Source organism: Peromyscus eremicus, chromosome 23 (assembly GCF_949786415.1).
Source record: "Peromyscus eremicus chromosome 23, PerEre_H2_v1, whole genome shotgun sequence".
Lineage (NCBI taxonomy): Eukaryota > Metazoa > Chordata > Mammalia > Rodentia > Cricetidae > Peromyscus > Peromyscus eremicus.
Genome location: NC_081438.1, coordinates 10,887,556 through 10,913,535, shown reverse-complemented (window position 1 = coordinate 10,913,535; position 25,980 = coordinate 10,887,556). Strand labels below are relative to the sequence as shown.

Genomic DNA, 25,980 nt, shown 5'->3' with positions numbered 1-25,980 from the left:
ACCATGACGGGCAGATTACAGCCCCCATTCCCATATAGCTCCTCATCCTCCTTGAGGGAAGTACCACCCAAATTTGAGCTCCCCAACTCATGGTCTGACCTGGAACAAGTCACAACCATCCTCCAGACCTCAGTTTCCCCAATCCGTAAAACATAAAGCATCATCCAGGCTCTTTTTGTGATCCAGTTCTTCTGAGGTTATCTGTTGTACATATCCCTATCTCTTCCTAAGTCCTGAGGGCCAGCCTCCAGGTGACCACGTTGACTGATCTCTGGTTGGGTGACAGGTTGCCACTCGTGATAAAGGAGGAAAGGCAGCAGGCACCGCTCTGCCCCCAGCCTATGCCCTGGAGCTCCTGACAATCTTTGCCTGGGAACAAGGCTGTGGGAAACAGGGGTTCAGCATGGCTGAAGGCCTGCGGACCATCCTGAGGCTGGTCCAGCAGCACCGGTCACTCTGTGTCTACTGGACAGTCAACTACAGCGTGCAGGACCCGGCCCTCAGAGCACACCTTCTCAGCCAGCTTCAGAAAGCCAGGTACATACTCCCCAGTGCCCGCCTCAGGCCCATCTTCCCCCTCACTCCTGGAGTCTGTATACTCGGAAGGGACCATGGTAGGCTTTAGATCACCCATCCCACCCTCCCCGCTTGCCTCTGCATTCTGATGAGGAAGCATGGTGCCTGAGAGGACTCCAGAGCTCATTTGATTAGCACAATTAAGTGTCATTAGAATTAAGGGCGCTGAGAGTTCTCTGACCAAGGCTTAGACCCCGTCTAATGTTCCTTCTGGTCCCTCCCAGCTGCTCAACACTGTCCCCCGCCTCCATCTGCTCTGTCCCCAGGCCTTTAGTCCTGGACCCTGCAGACCCCACCTGGAACGTGGGCCAGGGCAGCTGGGAACTGTTAGCTCGGGAGGCAGCAGCCCTGGAGTCACAGGTCTGCCTTCAGAGTGGAGATGGGACTCCTGTACCACCCTGGGATGTGATGGTAAGAGATGGTGCCCTGGGGCCACTGGGATGACCCAGCAGGTAAAGGGCTTGCCCACAAGCCGGACAACCTGAGTTCAGTTCCCAGAACCCCCATGAAGGCAGAAAGAGGGAACTGACCCCACTGAGTTGTCCTCTGACCGCCACAGATGCTCAAGTATGCATGCGCGCGCATCCATGCACGCACGCACGCGCACACACACACCGTGCATCATAATAAATGCCACATAATAAATGTTATGTTTTTAATTTTTTAAGGAGACAGGACACTGGGGTGGTGGGCACACTGGGGTGGTGAGCACTCCCCTCCAGGTCTCTGCACAGCCAGGATGCACCTCCCTAGTTGCTAGGAATGCTGATGGTGACAGCTGCCCCTCCCCTGGAGAGCTAACCTCAGCCAGTGCCCCGGGCGACACTTGGAAACAATAAACTGCCTTTGTATGGGGTTCAGTCCCTGAGCTGGAGTGATGGCGCAGAGGTTAAGAGCGTTGACTGCTTTTACAGAAGTCTGGAGTTCAATTCCCAGCAACCACAGGGTGGCTCACAACCGTCTATAACGGGGTTCAGTCCCTACCCCTGAGCTCCCTGAGGCCAGAGCCTGTGCCTGGCTGAACCCTGGCTTCTCATCCAGTCCACCCTTCTCTGCCTCCCTGGTAGAGAAGGGTGGACCTTGGCTTACACTCCTACATCACAGTCCACCACTGAGGGAAGCCAGGGCAGCAACCTGGAGGCAGGACCTGAAGCAGAGGCCATGGAGGAATGCCGCCTACTGGCTTGTTCCTCATGGCTTGCTCAGAGCACCCAGGATGGCCTGGGCAGGGTGACACCATCTGCAGTGGGCTGGGCCCTCCTACATCAACCATTAACCAGGAAAGTGCCCACAGGCTTGCCTATGGGCCAATATGAGGGAAGTATTTTCTCAGTTGAGGTTCCTTCTTCCGGGATGACCCTGGCTTTTGTCAAGTTGAGCAGCCTATTCCCCCCCCCTCCGTGCCCCACCTCTAAGTCAGGCCCCAGGCAAATATTCAGGCTTTGCATTTGGAGAAGAATGTCTGAGTAAGCCACCTGCAGTCTTAGTCCATTTCTGTGACTGTAACAAAAGACCTGAAGCCAGGCAACTTTATAGAGAAGGTGGCCCAAGGCTATGGCCGTGGCATGGACTGGGCTGTATTGAGGATGCCACGGTGGACAGTGTCATAGCTGGGGCAGGGTATGTTGAAGGAGCACACCACGCTCCAAGATAAGATGCCACGGGGCTACTTAGAGCCAGGCTGGCTCTTGTCACATCTCCCTGTCAGAACTCACTCAGGATTCCCCGAAGACTATCTTGACTCCATCCTGAGGCCACATTCTACAGGGTTCCACCTTAAAGGCACCCCCTCTACCCAACAAGGACCCAGCATATGACACATGAATCTTTGAAAGAAAATCATACCTGGGCCACAGCCAATGTGATCGTACTCCATTTGTTAAACACACAAGGTCCACCGAGATGAGGAGGGGTGACCACACCCATTTAAAGGTGGGGAAACTGAGGCTGCATGTCAGTGGTAGAAACAGACCTGGAACTCAGGGCCCTCCCATGCTACTACATCAGGTCATGCCAGCCAGAGGGGAAGGATAGTGGATGCGGGAGATGTGGGAGACCGTGGGAGCATCATCATCCCTGGATGTTGAAGGTCAACACTTGAGTGTCCCCGGCGTCCTGCTCCAGCCAGTATTTCTCTCCACAGCCGGCTCTTCTTCAGCAGACCCCAGCTGGGGACTTGGACAAGTTCATCAGCGAATTCCTCCAGCCTGACCGCCATTTCCTGACTCAAGTGAAGAAAGCCGTAGACACCATATGTTCCTTCCTGAAGGAAAACTGCTTCCGGAATTCTCCCATCAAGGTGCTCAAGGTGGTTAAGGTGAGGCCCAGGGAGCTGCAGGTGAGGGGGCTCCTGTGGACTGGAACCTCTCTCCAGCCCACCTGGTGGGCTCTGGTGATGTCCATGTCTGAAGCAAAGGAACAGGTGGCAGACCTAACAGGAAGCTGGGGAGCAGTCCGCTTATAGGCACAGACAGGGTGATCCAGGGACATCCACAGGGTACCAGGGCTGGCTGTTCTCTCTGGTTCTTGGATCTGCTTTTCTCTCCTTTTTTTTTTTTTTAACTAAAAACACAAAAAATTTATCAACAATCCTAGTGACAGTCAGCTGTCTGATTTCCATACAAATCTACAAAACTGGCTTGTGTGTGTGTTCCTATGTGGCTGCCCTTGGGAATGCTAACCTCCAGAGAGGGGGGTTGTCTTTTCTTGGAGGGAATGTTGCTCTCCTGGGAGAAAGCTTACCTGGCATACAAGAATCCCTGGGTTCCATCCCCAGCACTGTGTGAACTGGGCATCATGGAGCATGCCTGTGATACTCGAACTCCAAAGTAGAGAGAAAATCACCCCTGGGGCTCCCTGGCCAGTCAGCACAGCTGGATTGGTGAGCTCCAGGCTCAGTGAGAGACCTAGTCTCAAAATAATAATAATAATAATAATAATAATAATAATAATAATAATAATGATTGATGGAGACACCAGTGTCGACCTCTGACCTCCACATGCACACACACACACACACACACACACACACACACAGGCTGTGGGACATCAAAGGGCACTTCAGGGCTCAAACCACCTTCCATGTCCTCCCCAGGGCGGTTCTTCGGCCAAAGGCACGGCTCTACGAGGGCGCTCGGATGCTGACCTGGTGGTGTTCCTCAGCTGCTTGCGCCAGTTCTCCGAGCAAGGCAGCCATCGGGCGGAGATCATCTCGGAGATCCGGGCCCAGCTGGAGGCGTGCCAGCAGAAGCAGAAGTTCGACGTCAAGTTTGAGATCTCCAACAGGAAGAATCCCCGAGTGCTCAGCTTCTCGCTGGCATCACAGACACTGCTGGACCAGAGCGTGGACTTTGACGTGCTGCCAGCCTTCGATGCCCTCGGTGAGGTTCCCAGACCTAGCCCAGAGGAGGGGAAGAACACGGGCAGGGGGGTTCCAGGCAGTCCTAGAGACCAGGCACTGTGTAACCAGGCCACACCTATTTATCACAACTTCCCTGTAGTGCGTGGCGAGGCCCCAGCTTTTGATTCCCACAAAGATGCTGGGTGAGGGACTGAGGACCCGGCCTGGTGATTAAGAGCACATATTGCTCTTTCAGAGGACCTGTCTTGGCTACCGTTCTATAGCTATGATACCATGACCAAGGCAATTCTTATAAAAGAAAGGATGTAACTGGGTGCTTGCTAACAGTTTCAGAGGGTGAGGCCATCATCATCCTAGAGGGGAGTATGGCAGCAGGCAAGTGCTGGAGGAGTAGCTGAGAGCTTATATCCTGATCCCCAAAACAGGGGTGAGGTGGGGGGTGTCTGGAGTGGGTGTCTGAAACCTCAAAGCCCACTCCCAGTGACACACCTCCTCCAACAAGGCCACACCTCCTAATCCTTCCCTAACAGTCCCACCATCGGGTGACTAAGCATTTAAATATATAAGCCTGTGAAGGGACATTCTCGTTCAAACCAATACAGGACCCAAGTTCAGTTCCCGGTGAATGAAAAAAAAAAGAAATTAAAAGGAAAGAAAGTAACATGGCCGCTCCTAGATGTGGTGGAGGAGAAAGTTTATTGTAGATAAAATGGAGAGCATAGACACAGGCAGGGACACCTGGGAGTGTCCAGAGTGGACAGAACCAGACTGAGCCAGGCCATGTGAGGAGAGGGGGCGGGGAAGGAGAGGAATCAGCCAGGAGGCCAAAGGTACAAAAAGGGCAGGTAAGCAAAATGTCTGGATTATAGAGGGAGAGCCCCTGGGGGAAGGGCAGCCCAGCCCCTGGGCTGGAGAGTTCAGGGTAGAGGGTGGAACAGGTAGGGAATGAGGATTCTGGGAGAACCTGGAGGCCAGGTCTACTTTGATATGCTAAGTAGGCACCTCAACCATTTGTCCTGGGTTTGAACCTTAACCTGAAGCACCCACATACTGGGTGAGACAGGCAGGCATCGTGATGCTATGTGGGCTCTGGGTCTGCTTGCATGAACTGGTCTGGTCTGCTTCTGCTTAGGTCCTCAGAGCCAGCACGGTGGTATCAGCCCCCTTCCCCCTGCAGCCCTGGTACCCAAAGAAGGCTTTTTGTCTAATGAGTACCAGAGCCTCCTCCCTGAGAGGGATGAGTGGGCATCAGAGGGGGTTAGAGACACCACACCCCAGAATGACTCTCAGCCAAGACGTTCTCCATGGTGGGCAGGCAGGAGGCTGGAAAGGATCCGGGCAGGGAATTCCACTCTCATGAGGGAATTAATCTGGGCTGTGCCACACCGATGCCCTCGCTAAAACACCTGGTGACCTCCCAGTGGGTCTCAGATCACCCTGAGACAAGGGACACTAGGGGTGTCTCAGACCAGCTTTGGAAGCTGGCCCACCCAGGCTCCCTAGGAGGCAAAGTGACTCTAACCTTTTCCCACTGTACAGGCCAGCTGAGGTCCGGCTCTAGGCCTGATCCCCGGGTCTACGCGGACCTCATCCGCAGCTACAGCAATGCAGGAGAGTTTTCTACCTGCTTCACGGAGCTGCAGCGGGACTTCATTAGCTCCCGTCCCACCAAACTCAAGAGCCTGATCCGGCTGGTGAAGCACTGGTACCAACAGGTGAGGCACAGGGACCATCAGTCACCCCAATTCCCACACGCACACTCAAGGACATACTGGGTCCCAGGAACCGTGTCCAGAGTACTTTCTTTGAAGGAAACGGGGGTCTGTTTGGCCACAAGCATAGTGTGTGAGGTCAGTCACATTCCACCCAGAGGAAGCCAGGCGGTGGTGGTGCATGAATTTAATCCCAGCACTCGGAAGGCAGAGCCAGGCCAATCTTTGTGAGTCCAGCCTGGTCTACAAAGTGAGATCCAGGACAGGCACAAAAACTACACAGATCGAGGCCAGCCTGGGCTACCAAGTGAGTTCCAGGAAAGGCGCAAAGCTACACAGAGAAACCCTGTCTTGAAAGAAAAAAAAAAAAAAACTACACAGAGAAACACTGTCTTGAAGAAAAAGAAAGAAAGAAAGAAAGAAAGAAAAAGAAAGAGAGGAAAAGAAAAGAAAGGATTCCACCCAGAGGACCTTGGATTACTTGTCCATAAAGCAGGGTCAAGTCAGGTCTAGTGCAGGGGTGTCCTCTTAGCTACCTACTAAGAGGCTGAGGCAGAAAGATTGAAAGGTCAGGGCTGGCCTGGGCTACAGAGTGAGCTCAAGCATTGCCTGGCCAACTCAGCAAGAACTTCTCTCAAAATGAGTAGCACTGGCAGGCTGGGCTGCAGTTCACAGAGGGATGCTGGGGAAAACATTTGCCTAGAGTGCATGAGGTCCTGAGCTCTGCCCCCAACACACACACACACCCCAAAAAGTGGAGCTGACAAATTGAGTCTCCGTGCCAAGGGTTGATGATGCCTGGCTGGTCACCCGGCACACACGGGTGCTCGGTTAAGCTTTAGGGGTCCATCTGTCAATTCCTGGGGCCCCTCTTTCACCTGTGTGAGGCAATGCCAGCATGGACCGGCACATCTCCTTTCTCCTACTTCTCCAGTTCGACAAGGTGGTCAAAGGGAAGGGCTCCTTGCCCCCACAGCATGGGCTGGAGCTCCTGACCGTGTATGCCTGGGAGCAGGGAGGCCAGAACCCCCAGTTCAACATGGCGGAGGGCTTCCGCACCGTGCTGGAGCTGGTTGGCCAGTACCGCCAGCTGTGCATCTATTGGACCGTCAACTACAGCGCAGAGGACAAGACCATCGGGGACTTCCTGAAGATGCAACTTCAGAAGCCCAGGTTTGGTCACCCGCGGACTCCTCCTCTACCTCAGACCCACACTACCCACTTCTTCCCGCCTCCTAGAGGCAGAGGGCGGAAGGGTAGGGCCTAGGTTCCATTCCCAGCACATGGTGGTTCCTGGCGGCCTGACGCCCTCTTCTGGCTTCCATGGCACCAGACATGTATGTGCACAGACATACCTGCAGGCAAAACACTGGTACACGCCGGGCGGTGGCGCACGCCTTTAATCCCAGCACTCGGGAGGCAGAGCAAAGCAGATCTCTGTGAGTTCGAGGCCAGCCTGGGCTACAGAGCGAGATCCAGGATAGGCTCCAAAGCTATATAGAGAAACCCTGTGTCGAAAAACCAAAAACAAACAAACAAACAAACAAACAAACAAACAAAAAACCACTGGTACACGTTCAAAGGCTGCCTGGGCTACATCATGATTGTCCTGCCTCAACACTTAAGTGTGTTCATGATCCCTCAGAAACTCAGACGTAACTGGGCATCTGGTACTTGCATACATTAAATCCGGCAGCTTTTCATCAGCAGCCTTCGGGTTATATAAGCGTATGTCATTCTTCACTATCTCGCCCACCTCTGAAGTAGGGATGGAGATAAGCAAGCTTGTCCCTGAAACTCACGATACACTGACAGTCTGTGAGTAGTGGCAAGTGTATACTGAGAAAGAGTCTGATGTATCATATACATTAGCCAGGTAATAGCATTGGCTATTGTAATTGTAATTGATTGGCAATGCCTGCTTCACCTGTAGAAGGGGGAACAGCAGCACTGTGAGTGATTAGTAATGTCTGCCTGGACACAGCATGAAGAAGTGGTGCGTATGCAACTGCTTTTTCCTCCTTCCTTCCTTCCTTTTAAAGGATTTTTAAAATTTTTATGTGTGAAGTGTTTTGCCTGCTTATATGGATGTGCACTGTGTGCACATGGAGACCAGAAGAGGGCACCAGATCCCCTGGAACTAGAGTTACAGAGGTTGTGAGCCACCATGTAGGTGCTGGGATCTGAACCCAGGTCCTCTGGAAGAGCAGCCAATGATCTTAACCACTGAGTGATTTCACCAGTCCCCCCACCTCCACCCCTTTTGAATAGACTGTATAGCCCAGGCTGCTCCAAACTCACAATCCTCCTACCTCTGGCCCCCGGGTGCTGGGATTACAGACATGTGCCACCACATCCACTCCATATGTCTCTTCTCTACCCCTGCCCTAGAGTGCTCACCTGGGGAATCCCAGGGTCCACACTGTAGTGTTAGTTGAGAGGGGAGAACAGCCCAGCCAGTGTCGCAGGTGGACGCCGTGGGGATAAGACTGACCCTGGGTACAATTGCAGACCCATCATCCTGGATCCAGCTGACCCAACAGGCAACCTGGGCCGCAATGCCCGCTGGGACCTGCTTGCCCAGGAGGCTGCAACCTACACATCTTTCCTGTGCTGCATGGACAAGAACGGCACCCCCATCAAGCCATGGCTGGTAAAGGTGAGAGGCATGCGAGGTAGACAAGGGCATCCTTTGGGAGCAGACATGGTCATGGGAAGACATGGTCCCCCTAAGGGGCAGGACCCACCCATGGCCCCTGTGGACCCCATGCCTCCACTTCCTGTGTGGTGTGTGGTCTCTGTTCTGCAGAAATGCTGAGGTAACCAGCATGTCTTCCTTCCCACAGGCCTCTGTATGAAGTCCAGAAAAAATCAATGGTCACACCGGCTGAGAGAAAGTGACACCAGCCCTCAGCACGGGAGACTCAGAGTATTGGGCCAGATGTGTGTGTGTGTGTGTGTGTGTGTGTGTGTGTGTGTGTGTGTGTGTGTGTCTGTCTGTCTTTGAGTCTACATATGTGTTTGTGTATTTATGTGTGTCTGTGTCTCTGTGTGTCTTCATGTGCATGGATATGTATGTATGTGTGTCTGTGTGTATGTGAGTCTATGTATATATGTATGCATGTGTCTGTGCATGTCTATGTGTATATATGTGTGTCTGTGTGTCTGTGCATATCTGTATATAGGTATGTGTGCCCCCTCACACCATCTCCCTTCTGATCGCCTGCCCACCCACCACCCTCTCATCCCTTCCCTGTTCACCCACCCGGTGGAGTTTCATAGACCTCTACTTTGATCATCCAGTGCCCCTGACTCCCGTGCTAGGCACCCTAGGATTCAGACATCTTAGACTCTGCCCATCTGCTGTCAGCTACCCCTGGGCCCCGCCCCCACACCCACACCCAGCAGCACCCCAACCCTGCCAAGAAGCCTCTCTCTTCCCCAGCATCCCTCTGCCTGCAGAGACCCACCAGCTGTGGTCCAGCTGTGCTCCCCATGTAATGTGACCATGGCCATGATGGGGCAGAGGCTGGGACAGTGACTACGGAACACCCCGCCCACAGCCACGGCAATGAAATCAGCAAAACATGTGATAACTGGGCCTTAGGAATGTAGAAAGAGCAGGAAGTGTCCCAAGCCTCCCCTGTGGCTCCACCCACTCCCTTAGGAGGCAGCACCTGGGGAGGAGGGTAAGTGAGAAGCACAGAAGTACAGCTTTCCTGACTCATCACCCGTGAAAGTTCAGGCTTTTTGATAATGCAGTGCTTAGGGGTCACCTACACCCCTGCAGCCCCAACTCACGCTCTGAGTGTAACCCCAATAAACCTGTTCCCCCCCCCCCCTTAGACTCAGGTGAAATCTTTTCCTTGCTCAGTCATTGCGCCCTGTCTGGGATGAATAGACATTTGTTTGCGGCATGCCTCACCATCCTGCCTCCTGATGTCTGTTGTTCCCAAATACAGTGGATACAGGGGTCCTGATGGGGGGTGGAAGGGATGGGTTTGCAAGCCCTTGATCCATAAACCTATGTTCCAGAAAGAATCCTTACCTTTGCCACACTATGGGCGGACTATGGATGGATGTCATTTGTCTCTCTCTCTCTCTCTGGTCCCCACCAGGGCCAGGGTGATGCCAGGGTGTCTCCAGGACACATATCTACCTGTCTGTCTTACAGGAGAAAATGCCTCCAATCCCCTAGCAGAGTCTGAGTGACGGCTAGGGGCCAGGGAGTGGAGGGTAGGGAGATAGATCCTATGACTGTCCCAGCCCTGCACACAGGAAGCAAGTGGCAGACGCTGGGGGCAGTGTGGCCACAGCAGAGTCCTCCAGAGGGACTCCCTGAGGGGTGGATGTGGTAGTGATGCTTCCACAGAAGAGAAACAGAGGAAGGAGTCTGCACTTGCCCATTTCCCACTAGGGGTGTCTCAGACAGCCCGGCTCTCGCTGGACCACTGCTGGGGGACAGAACAGCAGGGATGCAAGATAGCCAGGAGGACAACACCTTCCTAGTACTTTCATCCTTGCATTCCATTCCTGCCTCCTCAGCTTAGCCCACAGTGACCAGCCTGCGTGAGAGGTGAAGAGTCCCCAGGTCCCCTCTCTGCCACCACCTACTTGTGTTACCTGCTCTTGGCTCCAGGCAACACCAAGACTCCACGGGGGTTGGTCCCAACTCCACCTCACCAGACCCCAAACTGTGTCTCTTGATGGCCGCTGGTCACATCATTCTCAGAACCCTAGACCAATTGCTCTCAACCTTCTTAATGCTTCGACCCTTTAATACAAATCTGGGTACTCAGTACATATGTGGGCGACCTGCCTGGAGACCAACAGAAGAGCACTGTCTCAGTTCCTAAGACCATTAGAAATATGTGTTATCCGATAATCTTAGGAGACCCCTGTGAAAGGGTTGTTCGATCCCAGAGGGGTCGAGACCCACAGTTTGGGAACCACTGCACTAGACAAAGGTGACCAGCAGAGACTTATTTTTTCCACAGAACCTAGCAGCAGATGGGATACTGGTCTGGTATCCCAGCCCCTGCCCCAACCACACAGACTCTGGGCCCTCTTGTCAAAATGGCTCCGGAATTGGGGCGACTGTGAGCTGGAGTGAGTGAGGAGTGAGGTCATGGCCATCTAGGCAACGGAGAGGCTTTGCTGACCTAAGCCCTTCTATCTCTAAGAGCAGCCACCATGGTGGTGGCAGAATAAAGCCATTGAGCTTGACTCAGGCCATAGCCCTGGGGAGAAGGTCCGGGGAGAGGGGGGTAAAGCTAGGGCTGGGTGAGGTGGTGTACATACGCAACTCTAGCAGTCAGGAAACTGAGGCAGGGTCCCTGGGAGCTGCTAGTGTCCCCTGCAGACATTTTCTGTCCTTGGCCTCACTTAGAGGAACTTCGAGAGTCCTGCTTGCAGGGTTCCTGTGCGGGAGCCAATATTACGTTGTGATGGTCCAGGCACTCCGTTGGACTCTGAGGGGACTTGCAAATACAAAGTCACTATGCCTTTCCCAGCGAGCTTCCCAGGAAACCATCTGTGACAAAGGATAGCTAAACACCATGTCCCATCCTACCTTGAAGGAAGATGCTATAAATAGTAGTTTATGAGAGGCTGGGTGAGGCAGGGGGATTGCCAGTTCAAGGCCAGTTTGGGCTACATAGCAAGGCTCTGTCTCAAAAACTAACACAAAACAATTGAATTGGCAAAATTCTCTTGTTTTTAATTTAATTTTTAAATATTTACTTTGTGTGTGTGTGTGACTCTTCAGGGACCTGTGTTCACCCAAAGGCAGAAAGGAAGCCTACATCTACCAGGGCACCTGCCTTGCTGTGTGTCTTTGAGCAAGTCAGTTCCCCTCTCTGGGCTCTTTCTCTACTGAAACAGGACAGAAAGGGCCATTCTCAATGAACAGCCCCCACCCTCTGTAAAACCCAATTAGCTTAGCGTTTAGTGAGCACTCAGCCAAAGGTTTTGTTATTTTTGAGACAGGCTCCTCTGATCTACAGATGGAGGAGACAGAGACACCAAAGAAGTCAGTCCTGCACTGGAGGACACACACACACACACACACACACACACACACACACACACACACACACACGTCTAGCCTCCGCAGAGGTGTTCCCCCGCCCCCAGGCTCTGGAGGTTTTAGGTTTAACTTGGGGTGTCCCGGGAGTGGCTGGCCAGCAGGAAGCTCCCCTGCCAGCTGCTGGGCAGTGACTCCCTCTCACACTTGGGTTTCGATTTCCTAGGCGAGGCTGTGATGGGGGGCAGGGCAGCAGCTTTGGACTCGACTTCCTCTACCCAGAACCAACTCCCCAGCAGGAAAGCAGTTTTGGACTCAACTTCCTCTATCCAGAACCAACTCCCAGGCAGGGTAGAATCCCCAGAACTGGAGCAACAGCCTTTGCCATTTGCAGCCTTCCCAAGGCCAGCCAGCAACTATGGGAAACTGGCTGGCTGGTGGGTCATCTGCAGGGCCGTCTGGGGGGTCATGTGGGGAGTCATCTGCAGAGCTGGCTGGTGGGCTGCCTGATTTAACCTCAGTGCCAGCGGACAAGCTAGAAGAGTTTATCCAGGCAAACCTCAAACCCGACGAAGAATGCCTGAAGCTGATAGACCAGGACGTGGATGCCATCTCTGACTTCCTGCGGAGCAGAGAGATCCCTGTGGTGAGGGTGGCTAAGGTGAGGAGACCCAGGTTTGGGGCTAGGGCTGTTCCTCCCCGCACCCCCATGTTCCCACCATGGTGATGCTGAGCACGGCTCCACACCAAGCCCTGGGGACTGCACTTCACAAGGCTTTTCTCCCTCTGAGGACAGACAGTGCAGGGGCCCAAGCTGCAGCCAGGTGTCACCTTCTGCCTGGCAGGCTGCTTCATCTCTCTGTACCACAGTGCCTGGGTCTGCAGAATGAGGTCCGCCTAGACCCCACTTCAGAGTGTTGTAATACCGAGGCACACGGTGTTCTCAGCCTCGGTGCTCAGTAAATGAGAGGGAATGGTTATGTGCCTAAGTGTGCTTTGCTGTGTGGCGTTTTTTTGACTCCACGTTTGGGAGAGTTTCGTTCATGCAATCGTTTTCATTCTTGAATAGTAGTACTCCACTGTGTGCCTCTTATCACAGTTTTGAGTTGCCTCCAGCTTGGAGCTAGTGTACAAAACACTGACCTGGACACAAATTGGCACCGGCAACCTGATTTTAAAATGGTGGTGACATTCAGGGGGGAATTTCACCTGAGGAATATCACTGCCTGGAGCGACAGAAAAGTGCAGACCTCTCACCTGCCGCTTCATCCCCTGCAGGGTGGCTCCTATGGCCGGGAAACAGTCCTAAGAGGCTGCTCTGATGGTACCCTTGTGCTCTTTGTGGATCAGTTCCGTATGTTTCGGGAACAGAAGGAAAAACAAAGTGAACTCCTCAACTTGATTGAACAACAGCTAAAAACCCACAAGAAATACAAGCCAGCAAACCTTGGGGGCATCCTTGTAGTCCTACTGTCCATACAAGGGCAAGGGATATTCTTACAGTTGCTTCCAGCCTTTGATCCCCTGTGTGAGTGCTATGGGGACTTGGAGGGGCAGGGGGAGTCCAAACTTTCTGGGAGTACTGGGGAACCGCTTGAGTCCTTCAGGCTGAGGCTGTGCCAGACAGACTGGCTATTTCCAAAATGAGGCTTGTAAACTCCTGGGGCATCTACTTCTCGTGTGTCATTTGCTGCCTCGTGCTGTGTGGCTCTGATGATCTTGCCTTGGGTCCACCCCATCCTGCCTTCACATTAGGCTTCCTGTTAACCTTTATTCTGTCTATCAGGGAGAGTCACCCCACTGTTAGCTTTCCCGAAGAGTCAGCTGCCTTCCTGCAGATCAGGCAATCGACAGTCTCCCCGACTCCAGCTGGCTCAGACCACCATCACCGCCGAGCTTCTCGCTCCTCTCTCCCATCAGGCTTCGGTGAGAATCCCAGCTCCCGGGTCTATCGGGATCTCAAAAGATCCATGGATCAAGTAGGAGCAGCGCCCGGTGAGTTCGCAGTCTGCTTTACCACACTACAGCAGCAGTTCTTCAAGAAATACCCCAGGAGAGTGAAGGATCTGATCCTGTTGGTCAAGCACTGGTATCACGAGGTAATTTATGCTGTTGCCTTGTTTTAAAGAGGGTCTCAGGCTGGCATGGAACTCACTATATAGACCAGGCTGGTCTCAAATTCACAGGCTGCCTCTGCCTCCCAAGCGCTGGGACCACAGCCATGTGCCACCACACTCCACTGTATTACCTTTTGAGATCATTCACAGTAAGCAAACTCCAACAATATTAACAACATACTTCAATCTAATTTGATTTCCTCTTCAGCCACAAACCAAAATAGAGCATTTTCTCAACTCAAGGGCATCTCAACCCCAGCACTCAAGAAGTGGAGGCGAGAGGATCTAGGGTTTAAGCATGACCCTTAAAAAAATATCCTGAGGATGATGAGATGGCTCGGTGGTTAAGAGCACATATTGCTTTTCCAGAGGACCCGAAGTTCGATTCCCAGCATTCACATCAAGCATCCCACAATCAGCTTTAACTCTAACTCCAGGGGGATCTAGCACCTCTACCTACACCTACACACACATAATTAAAAATATTAAGGAGTTGGAGAGATGGCTCCATGGTTAAGAGCACTGTCTACTATTCTAGAGGACCTGGGTTCAATTCCCGGCACCCACATGGCAGCTCACAACCATCCGTCACTTCAGTCCTAGGGGATCCAGTGCACTCTTCTGGCCACCATAGACACCAGGCATGCACATGGTACAGACAAACATGTAAACAAAACACCCATATATATAAGCAATAAAACTTTTTGAATACATTAATTTTTACATTACAATAACCATCACCACTAATGAATCTTATTTAAAAGAATGTGACATGTATACACATATGTGTGTGCATGAGTGCTCATGCACATGTATACAAGTGTGTGTGTGCATGTGTATGTGAATGTGATGTAGTGTATGTGTGGCAGTCAGAGGACAATGTACAGGAGTGAGTTTTCTCCTTCCGCCATGTGGGTCCGGGGGATCGAACTCAGTTCAACAGGTTTTGTGGCAGGCACCTCTCCTCACTGAGCCCTTTTGCCAGCCCTCCCTTTATTTTTGAACACTGTAAATGGACCATATTGCACACAGGTGGTATCTCCTTCATTTCACTCCACGTTCGAGAAATCTGGCCACATCATTACACAGCAATAGTTCTTCATTCCCTTGTACTATTCTGTTGTAGGAACATACCCATTTTCCTCTCTGCTGCTGGTGGGCCCTTGGGTCATTCCCAGGTTGTAGCCTCTGTGAATTGGGTTACTGTGGGTGTCCTCTGACATGTCTTTTGTGAACTAAAGCACTCATTTTTCTTGGGTAAATATGCAGTAGAATTGCTGGGGTCTCAAACACAGCCCCAGACATGTATATACATGTCTATATTTGCATAAGTGGACTCTATATGAAATATAGTGGAGAGTGTTTCTTTAGCTTTAATGAAGAGTGCCAAATGGATTTTTCAAAACCACTGTACCGGGACTGGAGAGAAGGTTCAGTGAGGGAAGTACATGCTGTGTAAGCATGGAAGATCCCCACAGCCCATGTAAAACCAGTGGTGGCAGCCTGTGGCTGTAACTCCACGTTCAGGAGGCAGACACAGGCGGATCCCCTGGGCTGCTGGCCAGACGCTGCAGCCAATCAGTGAGCCCCAGGTTCAGTGAGGGGGCCTTGTTCCAAAAAAAATAAGGTAGAGAGTGACTGAGGGAGATATGTGACCTTGATCTCTGGCCTACTCGTACACACATTCATGAACACAGCTCACACTCACATACATGTATACACTTATACATTCACACACTGACACACACCTTCACACTCACAAACACACACTCACACTGATACAATCACACACACTTCTGCACTCACTCACACACATACACCTTCACACTGACACATCCACATACACCCACACTCACATACACAATCACATGTGCTCACACTCACCCATCTACACACACTCGTGCACATGCACACACCCCCACAGCACATACACACATATACACACACAGCCACGCTCACACACCGTGTCACACAGTCACATACTCACACACACACTCACACTCCTAAGAGCAGTGTGAGTGTTCCAGGTGTTCCTTCCACACCTTCATCAGTATCTGACGGTACCGACACCTTGACTTCGAGGCACAGGCTCCGGTTTCCTGACGGTCTTGCCTTCTCTCACAGTGCGAGAAGAAGTGGGTGACTTCCCTGTCTCAGCAGTTGTTGTATGCACTGGAGCTGCTCACTGTGTACGCCTGGGAACAGAGCCGCCAAGGTGAAAACTTCAACATAGCAGAAGGTGTCAGGACCGTGCGTGCTGGGACTCATCAGGCAGTCGTCACAGCTGCGTGTCTACTGGATAGACAACTACAACTTTGAGGATGAGACGGTCCGCAACGCCCTTCTATGCCAGCTCAGGTCCCAAAGGTACCCAGCTTCCAGATCTCTCCAGCTGTACGTCAGAGCCCCCACTGAAAGCGAGTTCTGAGCCCTTGCTGTTTGCGGACAGCGGGGGTTGGGGGGAGGACCTGAGTGTCTGTCTGCAAAGGAGATTCAGTCCATGGTCAGACTTTGTCCCCCAAAGCCTGGAGGAAGGGGCTGGGGGAGGGGAAGGAGTTCACAGCGAGCAACAGTGAGATCTAATTTCTCTGAGAAGAGGAGGATGAGGAGTTAGTGTGGCTGGGTACCACAGAGCCCTCATCAGCCTCCCCTGTCTGTGAGTGTGTGCATACACGTGCATATGTACAGATGCAATGTGCAGGCCAGAAGTTGACATCAGGTGTCTCATTCTCTGCTCTGATTTTTAAAGATTTATTTTATGTGTATAGATGTTTTCCCATGTGTATGTCTGTGAACCACATGGATGCAATGCCTTTGAAGGCCAGGAGAGGGTGTCAGACCTGGGACTATAGTTAAAGATGGCTGTGAGCCACTATGTGGGCACTGGGACTTGAACTCAGGTCCTCTGCAAGAGCAGCCAGTGATCTTAACCTCTGAGGGGTCTCTTCAGCCCTTCTGCCTTATTTTTTGAGTTGGGGTCTCTCACTAATGTTCACCAGTAGGCTAGACTGGCTGGCCAGTGAGCCCCAGGACCCAGCCTCTGTCTCCTCAGGACTGGGATTACAGATACATCAGCATCTGGTTTTTCTATGAGTCTTGGGGGTGCCCAACTCAGGGCCTGTTTGTGAGGCAGGCACTGACCCATTCCCCAGCCCGACTTCTTTTTTATTAAAATTTGTGTGTCTGTGTAAGTGCAGACGTGCACACGCATCTGTGTGGGTGTGCATCTCTTTGCACATAGAGGCTAGAAGAAGAGATAGGTGTCTCCCATCTATTCCTCTGAGGCAGGGTCTCTCTTCTCCAATCTGGGCTCCAGCTTTCTCAACTAGGCTGGAAGCTAGCAAGCCCCAGAGATCCTGCCATCTCTACCCATTTCAGAGCTGGGTTTGAAGTCCTGTTCAGGACACCCATGTTGTTACATGGGTCCTGAACTCTGGTCCTTAAGACTAAGCACTCTTAGTCACTACGCTATCTTCCCATGTCCTGCTTTTTGGGGGGAGGCAGGAAGACAGGGTCTTACTGTAAGGCCCTGGCTGGCCTGGAACTCACTTTGTAGACTAGGCTGGACTTGAACTGAGTTCCTCCTGCATCTGCCTCCCAATATTGAGATTAAAGATGTATGTTACTAAGCCCAGCCCTGATTTCTTTTAATCTGATAAAATTCCTAGTCCAGTCATCTTGGATCCAACCGATCCAACCAATAACGTGGGCAAAGACAATGGGTCCTGGCAGATGCTGACAGAGGCGGCTCAGGCCTGGCTGTACTCTCCCAGCCTGAATAATGTGTCACCTGCACCACATTGGAATGTTCTGGTAAGAGGGTTTCCACGCTGGAGGGAGTGTCCTCCTGACCCGGATCTCAGAGAGTGTGTCTTGGCTGCCTCTGCCCAACTACTGTAACGTGGTCACTCACTCGGTGTGGCTTAAAGCAACAGAAATTTATTTCCCCGCTGTTCTGGATGCTGGAGGTTCAAAGACCAGGGATGGGGGAGGGGTGGGCTCTCCCAGGGACAGCACTGATACCTGGCTTGGTTTGTGACATCATCACCCTGGCTTTCCCTTCACTGTCATATGTCAACCCTGTCTTTGTGCTTTTTTTTTCCCTTGATGTGGTTCTGTCTGGGGACTACATCAAAGACCCCAGAAGGATATAATATTACCTAAGTAAACAGGAAATGTATTGTAAGCAACTTTTAGGGGCACCAAGATCAGCTGGACTGCAGAGCTAAGCTCCCCCTCTTTCCCCAGGTGGCTGCACTACTCTTTGCCAACGCTCTCCAGGAAACATGTACCCTAAATTTAGAATCTTATCCTTACAGCAGTGGGCAATCCAAACGCGGACTCATGGAGCTGGAACTTGAGGGCTCGTTCCCTTTTCAAGCTTCTTGAGGCTGCCCATGTGTCCTGGCTCCTTCATCCATCTTCAGAGCCATTACCCTAACACCCTCCAGCACCCTCCTCTCTGCTCCTGAGCTCACATCTTCTTGTTCAAGGTTGACCCTCGCACCTGCCTCTTGGAAGGTCCTTAGGGATCTTCTCATGATGGCCCAGGGCACCCATGTCTGCAAACCCACAAACCCCTCAGAAGCATCCAGATCTCTCCCAAGTAGCCCATGAGGAACCAGGAGAGTTTCTGCTCGGTGAGGGGAGTGTGTTGGGGGGTAGGTATTGCCTGACATCTCAAGAACATTCTTAGGGTATATCTGTGCAAGACAGGAAGGTCTCTAACAGGAAGGTCTCTGCCCACAGTTGGGAGCAGGTTGGCAGAAGGACAGAGGTGAGTTTTGTGGTGGCTTCTGGGCAGAGCCCACCAAAGTTCTCTCCTCTCCAGCCCACATCACTCTTCATCACCCCAAGCCACTTACTGGAAACGTTCATCAAAGACTTCCTCCAGCCCAATAAATATTTCTTGAAGCAGATCAAAAGAGCTGTTGACATCATCTGTACATTCCTTAAAGAAAATTGCTTCCAGGGCCAAAGCACCAAAGTTCTGAAGACCGTCAAGGTGAGTGCTGGCCCTTCGCTGATTCCAGCTTTTGGGAGCCAGGGAGACAAGGATGAGGGGAGACATCTTCCCTCACCTTCTCTTTCTTCCCTAGGGAGGATCCACTGCCAAAGGCACAGCTCTGAAGTCTGGATCAGATGCCGACATCGTCGTCGTGTTCCTCAGCTCACTGAAGAGCTATAACTCCCAACAAAATGAGCGCCCGATGCTAGTCCAGGAGATCCACAGGCAATTAAAAGCTTTCCAGAAGACCCGAGAGCTGGAGGTGAAGTTTGAGCCTTCAAAGTGGGAGTTCCCCAGGGTGCTGAGCTTTACCTTGAAATCCAGGAGTCTCAACGAAAGTGTCGACTTTGATGTCCTGCCCGCCTATGATGCACTAGGTAAGAGGCCCCAGACCCTAGTTGAGGAAAAATGGGGGGTGGGGCTGGGTAATGGGCTGTAATTGTCTCCCAATTCTAGCCCAGGCCCCCAGACACCTACATGCAATTCCATTCTCGTGTAAATAACCCAGGCAGCCTTCAGGAGCTGTCAGCTCTGTTCTCCATGGTGTATCAAGGATGGCACGGATAGTTATATACATATCACAGATAACATCCCTTCATTTCCTCTGTGGAGGAGGGAATTAAAGAACAGAATGGGGGGGGGCTTTGTGAGATAAGAGACAGGAAAAGAAAACTCCTCCTCAGAAATCCCATTTACAGGTGAGAGATACAGAAATACAGATGAAAGAAAAGCCTCGAAGTAGGCTGAGGAGACGGCTCCATGATAAGAGTGTTTGCCATTCAGTCATGGGGACCTGAGTTTTATCCCCAGCACCTGGGTAAAAGGCCAGGCTCTACTGCAGGCATACCTGTCACCCCAGTGCTGCCTGGAGGGGGGTTGGGGTGGAAAGAGTGATGGTCTAGCTATATCAGATAGGTTCAGTGGGAGACCCTGTCTTGACGGGATAAGGTGAAGAATGAGGTTCAGTGGGAGACCCTGTCTTGATGGGATAAGGTGAAGGACGAGGTTCAGTGGGAGACCCTGTCTTGACAGGATAAGGTGAAGAATGATACAGCAAGACACCCAGCTTCCTCCTCTGGCTTCTCCTGGGTGGACACATCCAGGCACATGTGCCCACATTCACACAGCAACTCAGAGGAAGCAAGGGTTTGTTTGGCTTACACTTCCAGATCTCAGTCCATCAGGGAGGGCCATCATGGAGGCAAGTCAGGGCAGAAACTCAAGGTAGGAATTTGAAGCAGAAACCATGGGGGGAATGCTGCTTGCTGCCTCATTGATAAGCTTATGCTTAGCTAGCTTTCTTATTCAGCCCAGGACCACATGTCAAGGAAATGGGGCCACTCACAGTGGGCTGGGCTCTCCTGCATCAATAACAACTTCCCAGATTGACTCTAGGCTGTTTCATGCGCTCTCTCTCTCTCTCTCTCTCTCTCTCTCTCTCTCTCTCTCTCTCTCTCTCTCTCTCTCTCTCTCTCTCTCACACACACACACACACACACACACACACACACACTTATGCACATACAGAGGCCAAGTTACTCTGTGTGTGTGTGTGTGTGTGTGTGTGTGTGTGTCCTATATTAGAATTATGAAGATTCTAGTATCTTCCACCTGAGTAGTTCTTGGGGACCAGGTGTAATCAGGGATAAAATATTTGCTTAGCATCTGCAAGGCTCTTCATTCAATTTACCACCACAAGGTAATTATTTGGGACTGGGGCTGGAGCTCAGTCAGTGACAGAGCACTTGCCTAGCATGCTCAGGACCCTGGGTTTGACATCCCCACACACACATACACATTGCAAACAAACCAGCTGCTTTGATTTCTCTCAGAAAAAGAGACAGGAGTATATGGAATGGGGTTCAGGCCACTTTTGTTTGTCTGTTTGCTTTTGAAAGGGCAGCTGTTCTAGTTTGTCTTTTGTTGATGTGATAAAACACTGACCAAGCTGGGTGGTGGTGGCGCACACCTTTAATCCCAGCACTCAGGAGGCAGAGGCAGGAAGATCTCTGTGAGTTCGAGGCCAGCCTGGGCTACAGAGTGAGATCCAAGACAGCCAGGGCCATAGTACAGAGAAACTCTGTCATGAAAAACCAAATAAATGAGTAAATAATAAAGTTTTTGAAAAAACAACACAGTTTTGAGGTCTGTGGATATAGATTCATTGGTAGAGAGTTTGCCAAACATGCCCAAGACATGGGTTCAGGCCCCCTGCACTGCATAAACTAGACATGGTAGTACACATCTGTAATCTCAGCACTTGGAAGGTGGAGGCAGGGGGCTCAGAAATTCAAGATCATCTTTGGCTACATAGTAAGTTCAATGCCAACCATGGGCTACATGAAATCCTGTCTCAAAAACAATTTTTTTTTTTTACTCTGTTGCTTATCATACACATTAGGATCTAATGGACATTTTGCTCCCATGTTAGGTCAACTGCATTCTGGCTTCACCCCCAGGCCCGAAGCCTACAAGGAGCTCATTGAGCTGTATAGATCATTGGACCTTAAAGGAGGAGAGTTTTCGCCCTGTTTTACAGAGCTACAGCGCAATTTCATTGAACCCCGGCCCACCAAACTGAAGAGTCTGATTCGCCTGATCAAGCACTGGTACAAACAGGTCAGCCTGGTCAGTGAGGTTGTTGTTTTTACCAGCAAGCTAGGACACAGGCTTTGCCACGTGTCCTGAACACCCAAACCCTCCCATGCTAGGTGCTGGGACTCTTTAGGGAAGCTGTTGCTCATTAAGCCATGGGTCTTCTGATTGCATTCCGACAGATATTTGGGTCAGGCCTAGAGAGCCTCCTGACTTCAGAGCTAAGGGCTCGTTCTCCCGCTGGCCAAAGAATTCAGTGGCAGCCAAGTTCTCCCAAGAAGCGTGCATGGAAGTTAAGGTGGTGTGCCACAGGGTGCCAGTCCAGCTGTGTGGACACCACAGTGTCTCTCAGAAGGCAAGATGGAAGCTGTGGCTGAGACTGGAGTCATCATGGGTAGCTGATGCCTAGGGGGCTGGGGAGCTATGGTTTGGTTTTCAGCAAGTCATGTGACTCCCTCAACCGCCCCCCCCCCCCCGGCCAGTCTTCCTTTGAGATGGCAATCCATGGTACAGGGCCCATAACTATCATACAGAGGGTCCTGTCAGCCAGTGGTGATGTTGTGGTCCAAACACAAGACGCTGGGTGTGCCACTCTGCCTGCTGCTGAGTCTAGCAAGCCTACCTAGGACTCAGGAGCTCCCTCTTACAAGTTCTATTTCATAACCCTGTCGCCCTGCTGTGTGACCCAAGCAGTCCATGAGACACACTGGGTCCCTCTGCCTCACCAAGGAAGGGTACCTGACGTCTCCACTCTCCCCATCAGTGTGAAAGGAAAAAGAAGTCCAAAGCATCCCTGCCCCCAAAGTATGCCCTGGAGCTTCTCACCGTGTATGCCTGGGAGCAAGGCAGTGGCATGGACAAGTTCAACATTGCCGAAGGCTTCCGGACCGTCCTGGACCTGGTCATCAAATACCAACAGCTCTGCATCTTCTGGACAGTCAACTACAACTTCGAAGATGAGCCGATGAGGTCATTCCTACTGACCCAGATCCGGAAAAAGAGGTGCCTGTGCCCCGACCCCCCGCCCTGTTCTGAATTAACCCAATTCCCTTCTGCGCTATTTCTTCCGTGACCTGGATTCTTCTCCCCAGGGTCTTTCTTGTTCATTCCCAGTGTGAGACTGAGGGAGAAGCTGCCTAACTTCGGGAGTGGAAGGGGCTTGCCAACCAGGAGGGATGCAGACGCAGGGGGCAGGCAGGGGGTGCCCACACAGCTTTCATTCTCCTGTTGCGTGGAAATGTGTGTGCTAGCCCGTCTGAGAGGGGTCTGAGTTGGCAGGCTATCCCTGAGAAACAGCATGGCCATTCCCAGGCCCATGTGTGCACACCAAAGCAAGTCAGAGGTCAACTTTCAGGAGTCAGTTCTCTCCTCCCACCACGTGGGCCCAAGAGGCTCGAACTCAGGTCATCAGACTTGGCAGCAAGCTCCTTTTACCCTTTATCCAGCCCCTACTATTAACATCTTGTCAGATCTGGTTTTCTCTTTCAGAACGAAAAGAATACTAAGGAAGCCAGACAGGGTGTGACTTGCCACAGTTCCAGCCCTTTTGGGGCTGAAAGCTGGGAGATATTTTATTTTACTTTATTTTTAGGTTTTTTGAGACAGGGTCTCTCTACATAGCCTGTAGTACTGACTATGTAGACCAGGCCGGTCTCAAATTCACAGAGATCCACCTACCTCTGCTTCCCAGGTGTCTGGATTAAAGGCATGCGCCACCACCGCCCAGCCAGGAGGATCTTAAAGCTATCTTAGAGGATAGCCTTATCTACATTGCAAGATCTTGTCTAAAAAAAAAATTATTTAAATAAGAGGTGGTCCTCAGAGTGTACCCTCAATACCATGAGCAGAAAAAAAAGATGGTGAGGGGGGGAGGGGAAAGAAAATGAAAGAGCAAAAGGAAGGACAGGAGCATTAAAAACAGGTACTGTGGGCACACACACCCCCAGCCCTGCCCCCATGCTGACCTACTTAGCAACGCTGTTCTGTGTGACACCTTGTAGTTGGGTGAAAAGGCTCTTGAAAGAGGTCATCACTACAGTTTACTGTGTGAGGTAAATAACAGCTTTCAGAAGGGTTTTGGTCTTCAAATACAATAATTCTAGGAAGTTACTTGGACTCTTAAGTAGATTCAAATGGCTCGACCTAAGCTGCCGGGATACATTATGTCATTGATGGAAACAGGGAAAGCCCCCAAGGCTGAGGCCAGAGGCCTTGAAAGCAAGCAGCCTCTTCCCGGCTTCTAACTCTCCTTTAGGCCTGTGATCCTGGATCCAGCCGATCCCACGGGTGACGTAGGAGGAGGTGACCGCTGGTGTTGGCATCTTCTAGCCGAAGAAGCGAAGGAGTGGCTGTCCTCACTGTGTTTCGAACTGCCAAAGAGTGACTCAGACCAGGAGCGAAGCATACAGCCGTGGAAAGTACCAGTAAGACTGCCCTGAAGAAAGTGGGTGGTCCCGTCCCAAATCCAATCCAAGGTCTTGCTGTAGTTATTTGGAATTACTGAGCCTGTCCCCACAAAAGAACTGAGAACTTGACTCCAGGAGTCCACTCATCTCCCTTGCCCCAGGTACCCAGAGACCCAGACACAGGTAACAGAGTGGGAACTGGGCTCTCCAGGAGGGATCTTATGGCAGCGCCAAAGCTAGCCTATCCTGTCTTTTAACTAGGGAATGCTTTGCTCCCTATTGGTGCCTTCGTGTCAACACCACTCATGACCCCAATCGAAATACCTGTAGAAACTGTCAACTGTCCCCTGGAAGTAGGGGCACCACTCTTTCTTACCTTTCAGGACTATCCTCTTTAGTAGATTTTAGCACAAGTGGCCCTGAGCCCAGTGGGGTGCCTGCACACTGCAGCTTCCTCAAGCAGGAAGATGGGGAAAGAACAGATACCTGAGAGTTGGGATCCTGAGGCAGGGTGGAGTGTGGGATATAGGGAAATGGTTCAGCAGAGTTCAGTCCCCCCAGAACCCACATAAATACAGCATGGGTGTGGCAGCCCGCCTGTGATTCCAACCTTGGAAGCCTGAGTTGATGGAATCCCCAGAGCAAGCCGGCTAGCAAAGCTAACCATATCGGCTGGCTCTGGGTTTGATTGACAGAGCCTGCCTCAATAAATAAGGTGGAATAGTTGACAGAGGATGAGTCCTCACAGCATCCTGGGACCTTATACATGTGCACACATGGACACACATGCACAGAAATGACATATGCATGTACACACATGCAGACATGCATGCACATTCATACAACACACATCCACACGTGCAAACATGCAGACACACATGCATGCAATACAGAAAAACTAAAATAGAAAAGAAAAGAGGGCATGTAGTAAGATTAGATCAAGAGCTTCATTGACGCATTCACACACTTTTAAAGACCTACCATTGTCACAGTTACCGCTTGTAACTTGGAAAGTGGCAAGGGGTAAAGTTGTGTCTTCCAAGGGTTAGAGCTCCCTCCTCCACCCCAGATACACCAGGCACAGCCCTCCAGCTCACCCTCCCACAGACAGGCACGCTTCTTCCTTCTGTCCCTCCTTGGCACTGCTGACATCTGGGGACAAGCCGAGAGGGCTGTGCTGTGTGCATCACGAGAGGCTGAACAGTGTCCGCAGACTCTTCTAGAGGTGTCCCAGTTGGAACCTGAGACACTGAGTTGCGTTTTTCTGGTGAGAGAAAATTGGTCCCAGGTGAGACCTGTACCTCAGGGGTGTGTCCCTGCCTTCACCTGCCAGCCAGCATGAGCAAGACTGATACTATCTGTCAGTTTGTTGTTGTGTTTAAGCAACTCTGGTCACAGTTCCCAAATATGTTGCCAGATTCTTTTCTGGACACAGGTTCTCACTGTGTAGCCCTGACTGACCTGGAACTCGATAGGTAGACCAGGCTAGCCTTGAACTCACAGAGATCTGCCTGCCTCTGCTAGGATTAAAGGTGTTTGCCATCACACCCTTCTTTAAGCCCCCACCCCACCCCTTTTTCTCTCCTCAGGTAGTGCAGACCCCAGGAAGCTGCGGAGCTCAGATGTACCCCCACTCTGGGTTGAGTGTAGTCAAGTTGGAATCCAGCTCTGGGATGAAAATGCCAAATGAAGCCTCCAGAGTCGTCTGGCAATTGATTTAAGGACTCAGTCCATGTTTCAAAAGGGAGTGAGGTCCAGTCCTCCCTGCCTCTCTCTCTCTCTCTCTCTCTCTCTCTCTCTCTCTCTCTCTCTCTCTCTCTCTCCCCCTCCCCCTCCCCCCCCTCTCTCTTTGCACTCTCAGACAACTCTGCTTGAAATCAAGACTTCGGACCTGCTCCCCCTCCCACCTCTGGGGTTAGCACTCAGGCATTACACTGGACTGCCCTTGGGACCTGGTAGAATACGCCATCAACTACAACCACTCCCTGCACACATGCACTTGCTAGCACGCATGCACTTGCTAGCAATTCAGGCATCACGCTGGCCTGCTCAGGGTCCTCAGCTACAGCCACTAAGAGCACCGCCTGTGTGCATGTGTTTGTTAGCATTTAGGCAGGTAAACTGGCCAGTTCAGGGTCCTACAGCCATAGTCCCTGTGTGCACGTGCTACACACCCTCCAC

The 25,980-nt window shown here is 51.6% G+C and overlaps 1 protein-coding gene across 1 annotated transcript in view; it reads left to right on the top strand.

Moving 5' to 3' along the window:
* The window catches only part of Oas3 (2'-5'-oligoadenylate synthetase 3), a 35,940-nt gene extending 12,108 nt beyond the window's left edge, over positions 1-23,832 (top strand). Inside the window, exons 9-20 of the mRNA XM_059249757.1 lie at positions 287-537; positions 843-987; positions 2,720-2,893; positions 3,671-3,956; positions 5,477-5,652; positions 6,584-6,822; positions 8,161-8,308; positions 18,623-18,796; positions 18,891-19,176; positions 21,231-21,418; positions 22,158-22,396; positions 23,649-23,832. Of these exons, the coding sequence (XP_059105740.1) occupies positions 287-537; positions 843-987; positions 2,720-2,893; positions 3,671-3,956; positions 5,477-5,652; positions 6,584-6,822; positions 8,161-8,308; positions 18,623-18,796; positions 18,891-19,176; positions 21,231-21,418; positions 22,158-22,396; positions 23,649-23,832 (2,490 nt within the window). The remainder of the gene's footprint in view (positions 1-286; positions 538-842; positions 988-2,719; positions 2,894-3,670; positions 3,957-5,476; positions 5,653-6,583; positions 6,823-8,160; positions 8,309-18,622; positions 18,797-18,890; positions 19,177-21,230; positions 21,419-22,157; positions 22,397-23,648) is intronic.
* The last annotated feature ends 2,148 nt before the right edge of the window (positions 23,833-25,980 follow it).